Here is a 12,996-nt window from a genome sequence, read left to right on the forward strand (position 1 = left end):
TGTAAAAGTCTTACCTATCTTATTGGTCTTGTAAAAACGAACTATATTATTTTTGCTAAAATAATTATTATTTTTATTATCAAATAATATTGTGTTTAATTTGTTACAACCTGTAAATGTATTCAATTCGTAATCAGTTAACCTTGGTTTGGTTCTAAACCAGGGAAGTGGGAAAAGTGCTTTAGCTGGTTATTTTGCTAAGTTACTCGGCTACCAGATGGAATTAATGATGGTGTATCAGGATATGAGTGCAAGAGACCTATTGCAGCAGCGAGTAACACTAGAGAATGGTGACACTTCCTGGCGCCCATCTCCGTTAGTGATGGCAGCTTTGAAAGGGAAACTTGTAGTCTTAGATGGATTGCATCGTGCTCATCCTAGTACTCTCTCAACTTTGCATAGGTATTTCACTGTAAAACTTTCCATCACTAACTTTGTATGTTTGATTTCAGTTTAAATTGCTTCCAAGAATAGATAAAAAAATAAGATATATATGCAGTGATTACATACTTATTTTCTTAACTTCTTTTTGGTCTGTTATTTAACTTTTAACATGATGAAGACCCTATAAAAATAAATCTTAAAAATTTTATTTAGAAACTGCAATAAATCTCAATTTGTTACTTATTTTATTACCAACTTAGACAAGTAAAAGAAACTTTGTGAACAATAAAAGTATGGTAAACTGAGCATAAAAAGAGGTTTCACTTTTGTTTCCTTTAAAGACTATAATGTTTCATTTTAGACAGAGGTATGAAAAGGAGTTCTAAATGAGTTAATTTGTATCAGAGTATAAACCAGCGATTTTCTTTAATTTTGAATTTCAAATTTACATGTTTAGTTTCTCAGCTCTGATATTTGCAGGAAAACAAGAAAATGGCATTATCATATATAATACTTGTTTTATCGTAGATCATTTAAAAAAATTGATGTCTTCTGATAAAATATCTTACCTCCTCTCACAAAAAGCTTTCTCAATTAATACTGCCTTCTATCAGTACAAATTTTTCACTTACCACTAGCCTTGTAACTCCCACTTCTTTCTGCATATCAATGATTACACTGGACATAGTCTTTATTTGTGTTATCATGAGCATACTGTGCTATTCCTGCATTTATTGACTATAGGCAACAGATAGCATCTGTTAACTATGCTTTTCTTGTATACAGGGCAGTTTTTATTTGTAGCTCAAGAAAAATTTTAACATAACTATTTAATAATATAATTTTTGATATGATTGGAATTGTAAGCACTGAAATGAAAGAATAATTATATACAAGACACCAATGGTTAAGAGAGATTTCTAGTTGAAAGGGGTTAATTTACATCAGTAATTCCAAGTGATTGTAAAAGTTTTTTAATCCATATAATTTTGTACATCATAAACTCGACAGGTATATTTTTCAAGCATTATTTTGTACTTGAAAGCTCTAACTTGTATTAGTTACATATCCTCCCAACATTTTGTTTACTGGACATTATTATTATATTAAATTGACTTCTTTGGATGTAAATGGGTTTTTAGGGCTTAATGTAAAACATGTTCAAAACTTTCAGATGATTTCATACCTATGATGGACAAAGAAGTACACTCATAAAGTTGCAGACTTTTTACTACACAGTTAAATGATGTAATAGAGTGTATAATCATGTAACATATTAACCTTAGATATATTTATTCTATTTATACATTTTTTAATCTGGCTGTAGAAGAAAATTTTATTGCATACATCACATTCATTATTAACTATGATCAGTAAGTGGCAGGTGTGAGTTATTTTTGTGAAGGTGTAAAACTGAAACTGAGCAATAAAATGAACCAATGAAATGAGATCTGAGATTTGTATCATTCAGTGGATTCTGTTGCATAATTGACTATTAAAAGCATCTTCACCTTAAGCAAGTTACTGGTTTCAATCCCATCTGGTCTTAGTGTACACTTCAATAGGTTTTAACATTGCAGGGCAGTGTGTCACCTTTAACCCATACACTAGTTCTAAACCTCGATGATAATTAACCCTATATGCACTAACTAACAAAGTGTTCGTACCCCCAGACTTGTATAAAGTGTCATTCAACAAGGTATTATGCATATGATGTACTACATGTTATCCAACATTGCTAATTTATAGAAGCTTGAGTTAGAGTAGAGAAAATATCTGATAAAATATACAGGAATACTGAAAAAACTTTAAACATACATTTAGGAGAATCTAGAGGTTTTGCAAGTGTAATTTGCAAACTGTATGTTGGACAAAAGTGTTTTTATTTTTCACATGAACATCAGCACTCTGACTTGTCAGAGTCTGAGTCATATTGACTTCAGCATTTCACAGACATATCTTTAGTACAAACATTTTAGTAACACATCTGATTTTTTGGTTTACAACAAACATGTACTGTTGACTAAAGGTTTGACACATTTTGTGAAGATGCACTTTGTAAATTTTGAATTACAGTTAACAATACTTCTCCAACATGGGGTCTGTTCAATGGACTCACTCTGTGCACATTCAGATAAGACTTGATACATAATAGTATTTAAGTACTAAAACCGTACCCTTAAAACTCTTCTCTTTTGTGATAGGTATTGAGAGGAGACTGTAATATTTTTTTACGTTCAATTTTTCTTTACTGGAATATATTTATAGATATTTTATAAGAATATATAATCAATATTATTTTATAAACATTTCTTATTCTTCTGCATACACACCCATACATATTTATTTTATACAAATTTCTGGTTTGACTGATATTTCTGGTTCATGTTTTTCATGTGCATGACTTGATTGCAGTTTGACTCAGAACAGAGAAGTTCAGCTGTATGATGGAACACGTTTGTTACATCATGATCGTTTTGATCAATTGAAGAAAGAAAATGGTTTTAGCAATGAAAATTTGGCAGATAGGTGAATATACTTAGTTTTCAAAGTTATTTGAACATAAACATTTTATAAGAATGCAAGTATTATAACACTGATTGTGTGTTTGTTGTTAGTTTTACATAAGATCATTTGTGTTAATAGCAAGACCTCTTCAGTATCTACTTTACAAAAGTTCAGAAATGATTTTGACTGCAAAGAATTAAAATGTCCTTAAAACCTCCTTCAACTGCGAGCTTAGTTTTTGATATTTAATAAATGTTAAAGTTACTAGGATAATTTATACTGTAATGTTACATATATGCAATTAAACTTTGCTTACTGGAAACATATCTAGCCTGCATTTGTATTATTATGCTAAATTGGATAATACTGCCATACCACCTGCTGCTCAGGGAATATGATGAGTGATTCTAACAATTTTGTAATAGTAATTAAACAATTTGTGCAAAAATCACAGTGTTTTAAATGTTCATGCTTTCCTTATGTAGGAACATATTTAGGATTCACCCCTCTTTCCGCATCTTGGCATTAGCTGAACCTCCTAAAGTAGGAGGCTCATTTGAACAGTGGCTGAATTCTGAGAGTCTGACTATGTTCCTGTTCCATCAGATGCGAGCACTAACTATGGCTGAGGAGAAAGAAGTCATTGAAATTTTGGTATTCAATAGAGTAGTGACATTACTAGAATTTTTTATTTTGAGGGGGAACATAAAGGGGACAAAGAGTTAATTTTGAGGGGTGGGCAGAAAAAAAATTAACACTTTTGTGTCGGTGGGAAACACAATCTAGAGAATTTTAAATTATTAAAATCAGAGGCTGTTCTAGGAGCAGTGCTGTCCAATGTTTTATTATATCATTGATTTTTGTTAATATTGATACTTTGTATTTTAATGATTAACATCAGTTATTTTGTAATTGTTTTTTTTTACTTTTCTTTTGAATCATTAATGCTAAGTGTTAAGCAATTTTTGCACATGTTTGTTATTGACAGATGTATTTTGTCTATTTCTGTTTATGTTTTGTGGTTTATGCATGACATTTTTACCATTTTTAGCACCCATGATGATTAGCACATGCTATTTGTTTACTTTAAGTATTTTTTTATGGTTATCACTATGTATTCTGTGATTATTATCTATAGGTGTTTTATAGGATTTTTTTTACATAATTCTGTGGTTAATGTAGATGTTTTGTGTTTACTTATACATATACTCTCATTAATGCCACATATTTTTAATTACTTATGTAAGAAGTGCTGTATGTTTTGTGGTTATTTTTCTGTCCCAGTTGTTTCATTATCATTACTAAACTGTTTCATGATAGTGGTTATTACTACTTGTTGTGATAGATATTGCACATTTAGCAACTGAACCAAATTTCTTTTATTGTTAGTATAAAATATGAATAAACACATATGAAATATTACATCTTTAAAGACACTGTAATTTTTTCTTTATGTAGGTTGGTGCAACTTCATTGCATATGCATGACATTTTGAAGTTTGTTGAAAATTTACGAGCTTCAGAAGATCCTATGGTAGGTTTTAACCTAACAAATGTGATAAGTGGGTCCTATGGACCTATCTGTTTTGAGTATTCTTATTTAAAAGAAAACTTGTTAAGTAAATAATTATTATTTAAAGCAGTGACTATCAATTCATAATATGTTGTTTTTTCCCAATTCATTAAGAAATTTTACTTAAGTTCTTCACAAAAGCATATCTTATTGCAAGAGCAAAATCAAAGTGTTGAATATACAAGAGAAAATAAATAAAATTGATTGTTTATTTTATTTTAAGGAATATTGATTTTTTTAACTTGTAGACATTTTGGAAGATATTTTTCTATTAGCTTGTGTATGTGAGGTGTATCATTCCTGCAAAACAAAGCACACGGGAAGCTTCAGGCAAATCTGAGAAACAGCTGGAATACTAAAAAATGAAATTTGAGTCTTTAATAATGACCAGCTATATATGATCTAGTCTTTATGGGAGTTTTTCTTGTTTGTGTATAGTATTTAAATTTTTAGAAGGATCTTGTAAATTTTATTTTGGAATTTTTGAGTTCTCAAATGTCTTTAGTTATTAAAACTTTTCTGCATCCTTCAATAAAGTATGTCAGTAAATGATGCAAGTAGAATGAAATCAGTTCAGAGGTATGTTTATTAATCTCAGTGTTTATGTTATTATATATGTGTGTTGTAATTTAAGTTTAAGTTTCCATACTATAACTTAATAAGCTTTACATATCTTCACAATCTTTTTACAAGCTTTTAGTAAACATTACAAGTCTTTGATGGACAAAAAAATCAAAATTTTTAGGCAAGTATTTTTACTTAAAGTTTGTCCATGAATATATGGAGTCAGAGTGTTGACTGCTCCAAGTAAAAATGATTTTCATGTTAAAATTAAAAAAACTTTTCTTAATCTGAAAATTTTCAAATTTCCTTTGCATAATCTCTAAAACCTTCTAAATAAATATTAAACGAATTTTTTTTTGAGACAAACTTCAGATAAAATATATTATTTTCTATACTCTAACTCTATACAAGGCCGGTCAATTTGACTGACCTCATAACCACCATAAGAATTTGGAAATAAATCTAAATTACTCTATATTTGCTATAGAATATCTGTAACTTGTAACAGGAAATCACATTTGTTTATCCTAAATAACTTAAAGCTCATAGCTAATAATTCTGCCACACAAATTGAAAATTACTCTGTGAACATGCAGCTCATGTCACCATATTGAATTGAATAATGCATAAGCTGCTCACAAGCATACCTCATGAAGCATTTATTATTATTTTCACTGTCCAACCTAATAAGTTTCTAATTTTTACATTAGTTCTTTTGTAATAACAAATAAAGAATACACATGAAGAGACACTGTACTTACCTGGATCTATTGTATTTTTGCTGTCAACTGTCGATGGAACTTAAGCTTACTTTTTTACATTAATGGTATTACTACACTGAATATTTTTTATTAAAATAAATAATGCACCTAAGAACACAGTATAATAATATGCACAAAGCAAACAACGTCATATAACTATCATAATTTTTCTGGCTTTCTAGTTATGTGATAAGAACCTTCAAAAATTCAGCTAAGCTTGTCAATGTAATTCTTGTGAGAAAAATTTTCGAACTAGAAGTGAAATAGACAGTTCTCTGTACAGAAAACAATGTAATTTAATACATCATAAAATAAAACTTTAGCTTTCTTTTGGTTATAAATAGTGTAGTATAAAATGTCATAGAGAGCTATTAGCAATTTATGACAGAGGATGTGATAGATGGGCATGGCAAGTGGGTCTGATTTTCTAGTTTATGGCTCCATAAACAAATAAGATTGAAGGCTATGAAAATTGTACTTTGTCTGAATAATATCTATATTATAATGAATAATTTATGTTAAATTCCATACTTCTTAGAAGGGTGATAAATAAATTTGAGAAGAGGGAAGATCTAGAGAGCAAATGTCACAATTCTCATACTATGGGCAGTTGAGGACATTTTAACATTTTCTTATAAAATTATGAACTTAAAACATTTCATATTAAAATTTGATTTATTAATTATGTTTTGATGCCAAACTTATTTGAATACAATGATAATAAAGTAGTTTAATTACATTTTGGATCTTAACTCTCTAAAAAGTCATGACATTCACGCTTAGATCTGTCTGTATTGAGTGGGTAAATCTGTTACAATGAAACAATAACTCATTCTGTAATTCTAGTCTTTAATGTTATTTTTACAACCTTTCTGTTAACAGCTGTATGTTTAACAATATTTATTCTTTGTAGTTATACTCTCAAAAGCAGAATTAAAGTTTTAAGTTAACAAAGTGAATACTTTATTCAAATTTTAACAATTTTCTCTGTAAATATGAATTGTGTGTTGAAGAGATTTTCATGAACATTTTATAAACTAAAACCTTCTAGCTATCTACATAATTTTATGTGATATATAAAGTAGTTATTTTAAAGTTTTATTTAATTAAATGATATAAAAATCTTTGTAAATATGAAATATTTTGAAAGAACTAAAGTCATAAATGCAAATATGGAAATTACGTTTTTTTAAATTGTGAAATCTATATCAAAAATTAAATAAAACTTATAATATGTTGGAGATTTTATGTGCTTAATTTCAGATTTAGATAGTGTTTTTATCATGCTTTAGGTTCAGTCTTTGGCTCTTTCCTTGTCAACACGTCAGTTACTACGTATTGCTCGCAGGTTCAGATATTTTCCTCAACAATCCTGTCGAGAGGCAATAGATAAAGCATGTATGACAAGGTATTTGGACTGAATAAAATTTAAGAACCATTCATTGGTGAAAGTGGTGCACATGTACTAATAATAGATTTCAAAAAGTTTCATGTTTACTTTAGTGAAACTACTAACTTCAATGGTATTAAAAGAGTTACACATTGTATGTAAAATCAATACCAGAATGATAACATAAAACCTTGAAACACTTCAGAATATTAAAGTGTTGCAGAGTTAAAGCAATTAAATGAATAGTTATAAAAAGTTATTTGAAATAATTACTGTTGATAAAAGCTGTTAACTCTTTCCATATGGGTTGGTTGAAGTGACTGACTTTGTAACCACAAAGTAAGTATCAGTGTTCCTGTACTATAACTTTTAACATGTTTTGTGTATCTTCATGAAATATGGCTAGCATTCAATAAACATTACAAATCTTTTGTACACAAAAAATCAAATTTTTAAATTATTTTAACTAAAAAATTGTCCATAAATATATGGAGTCAGAGTGTTGTCTGCTCTGAGTACAAAGTAATTTTCATGTTAAGATTGAAAATTCTTTCTTCATCTGAAAAGTTTCATAACCTCTGAAACCTCCTAATTCAATATCAAACGTTTTTCTTTTTCAGTAAAACTTTATATTTTATCTGTTAATTTTTCTACCCTAACTATATATGGTCTCATTGAATTTGACTGATCTTGTAACTATCATAAAAAATACTAACTAAATCTGAGTTACCCTTTTTTGCTTTCTAGAATGATCACAGATTGTAACAGAAAAATTACAAATGTTTATTCTAAATAGCTTAAGACTCATGATAGTCTACGTCTATTTATACTTAGTTTTACTGTTTTATTGCTCTTAAAACTGTGTCTAACTAATACTCCCAGCATACAAGTTGTAAATCACTTGGCTAATACATATCTCACGTTACCATATTGAATGATGTAATGCATGGGCTGCTCGCAAGCATTTCTCGTGAATAATTTTTATTTATTTATTGTTTTCATTATCTTACATAAATTAATGCAATATGTTTCTAATTTTTACATTTTAGTTGCTTTTATAACAACAATAAATGAAAAATATATGTGAAAAACAAGAAATATAGTATTTAAGTTTGATCTCTTGTTTTTCCTTTCTGTGAATGAAATTTAAGACTACATTTTTATAATGATGGTATTAGTACACTAGATAATTCTATAAACTTAAATAATGCACCTCATAACACAGGATAATAATATGTGTAAAGCAAAAAAATGTCCTATAACTACTATAATTTAACCGACTTTCTCACTAAGACAAGAGGGACTTAAATTAATTCCCTTAGTTGCTTGATCTGAACACCATGAGATAAACTTTCAAATTGAGAACAAAATTGACAGTATTCTGAGCTGAAAACAATGTAGCATTATATGTCATTTGATACATTAAAACTTTGCCTTTCTTTTGATTATAAATGATACAGCGTAAAATTTCAAAGAGAACTGTTGGCAATTTGTAAAAGAGAGGATGTAATATGTGGGTGTGGCAAGTCGGTCTGAATTTCTGGTTTACGACTCCATAAACAAATAAGATTGATGCCTATAAAATTTAGACTTTGACTTATTGATATTTATATGAGTAATTTATGTTAAATTCCTTACTTCAGAGAGGTAACTAATTTAGAGAAAGGGGAAACGTAGAGAACAAATGTCACAATTCTCATGTTAGGTGAGATCGAGGATTTTTAAAATATTTTCTTGAAATATTAAGAACTTAAAACGTATATAATATTAAAATTTGATTTATTAAGTACATTTTGATACCAAGTTTATTTGTATATATTGATAATAAAATAGTTTAATTAAACTTTGTATGTAACTGTAAAAGGTTGTCACATGCTCACTTTGACCTTCCCATTACAAGAGGGTTAAGACTGATAAAACAGCAGATTTAAGAATAGTATTGTAAGCTTAATTTGGGTAAATTAATATCCACAAATCATGTTGATACACACATCTAAGATTAGGACCAATTTTTATTACCAAAAAAGATTTCACCCTGAAAAAAAATATAATTCTAAACGTTTTTTTACTGGTAATGTTAGTCAAACTTTCACCATTTAACTTTTGGTTTAAATAATTATTATATAAATAATTTGCAGATAATGGATGTAATTTATATATTATTGCTTTTATGATAAAATTGTGAAAATTTGAATATTTTCAACTTATTTTAGTTCTGTTTTTGTTCTCCTTGTTCTGTAACCCAAACTTTAGCTTATCTGTAATTAGCATATACAGTTATGCTTTTGAATTCAGATTCACAAATTGATTGCTAACAACAACTATTAATATATAATAGCTAAATAAAATGTATTTGAAAAACAAAATTCATAATTATAGTGCTGTAGCAAGGAAGTTTTAATTATATTAAATTATTATTATAAATGAAGTTTTAAGACCTTAATCAAATTTCTTTAAAATTACACAAGTGATAAAGCAAATGTTATGATAAAACAATTCTTAGTATACATGTTTTCTGGATGAGAGAGATTGGTTCTTACATTACTTTAGATTTTTACCTCCTTTGGCAAAGAATGCATTAGAGAGATCACTAAGAGATGCTGGAATAGAGAAATCCTCTGAGCAGTTGCAGAAAAATGCTACAGAATGTTATGTTAAGGATGGGATAGTTTATATTGGCAATACCTCAACACCAGTACACCAGGCTGGTTCTGGGAAAGTTAAAGTTCCAGATATCTTATTTTTTGAAAATGACCAGGTAGGCATTTCGTTATAGAAAAGTAAGTTGTATGTATTTATGCTATTTCTCATTTCAGTCATTTCATTTTGTTACTGAGATTTTCAACTGTAAATATAAGGTATACATGTATATCTTTGCTCATTTGTTCAAACTTAAAATCTATAATACCAATGTAAGAGTCCCCTTTAATATTTCTTTGGCTTTCAGTAAAAAGTACTTCATATTTTCAGGCCTGTATGTTGAATGTTTGTAAGGGGGTTCTAATTTGTGAGATTAAAAACCAACACATATTATGCAAAGAACAAATAGCATATGCAAAGCATGCTAATGCAATGGGGGTCTGGGGGATACACTCCAGAAAATTAGTAAAAAATAGGTTTGTGTTCACCTCAGGTAATTATTCAACCAGCGGAGAGCAGATGCCAAATGTTCACATGAACATGAACTTGGTGGCAGTATTTTTGTACATCACAAATATAGGGGGTTCAGCCAAACCCCCATACATATGTACATGATTTTATAATAACTATATTACTAAAAGCTTAAAAACAACTAGACAAGTCAGCAGTTAAAGTATCTTGACTAATGTTGTTAGAGTGCTATTCCAAGTATCTCACTTTGAGCATTAATATTGAAAAAAAATGTACTGTTTTTTGGCAATGTTTAATTGAATGATAAGAAATTTTAATTGGAGAAGGCAGAATTTAGGCAAATAACCCAAATATTTTTGTGTGTAATAATATAATAGCTACTTAAAATACAAGTTTTAGGTAAAGTATGACATGTTAGTAACTCTGACTAATCCTAGTTAAATTGTTCTTGTCAATAAGAAATAGTCCAAATTGAAAAGAATATTATAGACGTTTTTGTAGTTCAAAGCCTAGGCATATTTAAAATGCTGTGAAATTGACAGTTGCAAAATTAAGTCTATTTGTGATTAGCAATTAAAACTATTATACTTTTTATATAGGCCTACATACATTATGTGCATTAACACCTTCGGCATTGCAAAGAGGCATGAGTTGGCTGTTTGTTATTTAAATCAACCCTCAAGTTAACAGTTTGTTTTTATATTGTTCACATGTGCTGCAGTCCACATATTCCATCATACTGAGTAACTTTATATTTTTGATAGTTAGAACATTCAGTTTAAAGGACTGAAAAATAGGGGGAAATCAGTCAGTTTCAGTGTAAAATACATAGTGTTCCCAGTAATATCTTATTGGATTAATTGTAATATTGATGGTAGTTTTATTTAGGTTTTCCATGTGACTCATATATGTTATTTGGGATCCTGATTGAAAGCAATAAAGTCACTGATCCTCAAGCCATTTGGAACAGTAGCTTAGAAAACTGTGTTTCAAAAGCCAGTGGGGTCCAGTGAACTCGAGAAACGTTGAATCTTCAATGTAGCAGATTCCAATTAATGCACTATAAGTTGCACAAATTATGTTTCAATTAATGCAAATTAGTAAAACACTGGATTTTTTCAATGTTAGAAAATGAAGAACTTAGAGAAGTTCTTCAGGCAAAAAACAAAGGTGCTTAAATTAATTTTAAAACTATTCTATGAAATATTTAGTACTGCATTCACTAAAATATTCTTAACCATTTTTTCTATAGTGGCCTGTAAGATTATAGTCAAAAATAAAGCTGGAGACACTGTTATAAATATACACATTCTTTGCTCTAATAAAACAAAGCATTTCCGACAAGTATAACAGTGCTTAAATGTCTTGTACATTTCTGTAGGCTTGTGAAACAAGAATAATATGAATAATAATGATACTATGAAGAACAAATGAATGAATTTAGAATTTTGTCTAATAATCGGAAAATCAACTTTTTTGGTATTATTAATATTTTAGTATAGGGAGTGAAATGAAGTCACAAAACCATCAATATCATGGTCATTTAAGAGTTTTTACTTCTGTTAACTAGACTCAAATGTTTTCATAACACTGAATAAAATATCCAATCAGAAAACATACTGGTAGTTAGCCCATTGAAAAGCTGGGACAACCATAATAGTTTACTCTGAAAGATGTAGAAACAAAAGTCATCTAGCTAAGAATGTGTATCTTAGAAAGAACATGCAAAGAGTTCCCTGTCAGTATACTATCCACCTTTGCAACAAAGAAATTAAAAGGAAATAGGCAAAATAACAAAAAAATATCAGATAAGTTTTGTACTTTAAGTGATAAGATGAAATGATGTCTTGATACTGAACTGTGGCATATCAGGACACAATTGTAACACGAAAGTATTACAAGAATCAGAACACAATGGAGCAGCAACTACAACATAACAAATTTGAGGTAAGTTTAATAGCTAAACAATATCCACAATGTAAACTAAAGCTAGAAAACAAATTTTTTTACCTACAACATTTACAAATAGCATCTTGGTACTAAACAAAACCAAGTGTGGGTGTTGCAGAAATTGAATTTTGAATATGTTACTGACTGGCCATATCTTAAATCATCCAGGGTAAGTGAAAATGATCTATTTATTGTGGATTTCAACATTTCTCATTGTGGGAAAGTTACTGCAGAAATTAAACCACTCCAGTTTTTCTCTTAAGGTTTCAACTGTTTATTTAGGCTGACATTCCTATTTTACAACAGTAATGGTATGCATCTCTAAAAATAGCCTCAGTAGTCAGTACAAGCATTTTACTCAATGTGTACAGATTATCTTCAAGAGTAAGTACTAGTATTTTATTCAATATACACATAGATTAACCTCAATAGTAAGTATTAACATCTTATTTGATCTATATATATATATATATAGATTAGTACTTAATAGTAAGTACTAGCATTTTATTCAATATACACATAGATTAACCTCAATAGTAAGTATTAACATCTTATTTGATCTATATATATATATATATAGATTAGTCTTAATAGTAAGTACTAGCATTTTATTCAATATACACATAGATTAACCTTAATAGGAAGTATTAACATCTTATTTGATCTATATATATATATATATAGATTAGTCTTAATAGTAAGTACTAGCATTTTATTCAATATACACATAGATTAACCTTAATAGGAAGTATTAAC

At 28.7% G+C, this 12,996-nt stretch overlaps 1 protein-coding gene across 4 annotated transcripts in view; it reads left to right on the plus strand.

Moving 5' to 3' along the window:
- The window catches only part of LOC106465299 (von Willebrand factor A domain-containing protein 8-like), a 116,896-nt gene that overhangs the window by 26,057 nt on the left and 77,843 nt on the right, over nt 1-12,996 (plus strand). For all 4 annotated transcript variants that reach the window (XM_022393168.1, XM_013925504.2, XM_022393167.1 and 1 more), the window contains 6 exons: nt 164-402; nt 2,800-2,913; nt 3,378-3,546; nt 4,351-4,425; nt 7,082-7,197; nt 9,730-9,937. In XM_022393168.1, coding sequence (XP_022248876.1) covers nt 164-402; nt 2,800-2,913; nt 3,378-3,546; nt 4,351-4,425; nt 7,082-7,197; nt 9,730-9,937 — 921 coding nt within the window. The remainder of the gene's footprint in view (nt 1-163; nt 403-2,799; nt 2,914-3,377; nt 3,547-4,350; nt 4,426-7,081; nt 7,198-9,729; nt 9,938-12,996) is intronic.

The sequence above is a fragment of the Limulus polyphemus genome, unplaced genomic scaffold (genome assembly GCF_000517525.1).
Source record: "Limulus polyphemus unplaced genomic scaffold, Limulus_polyphemus-2.1.2 Scaffold1899, whole genome shotgun sequence".
Taxonomy (NCBI): domain Eukaryota; kingdom Metazoa; phylum Arthropoda; class Merostomata; order Xiphosura; family Limulidae; genus Limulus; species Limulus polyphemus.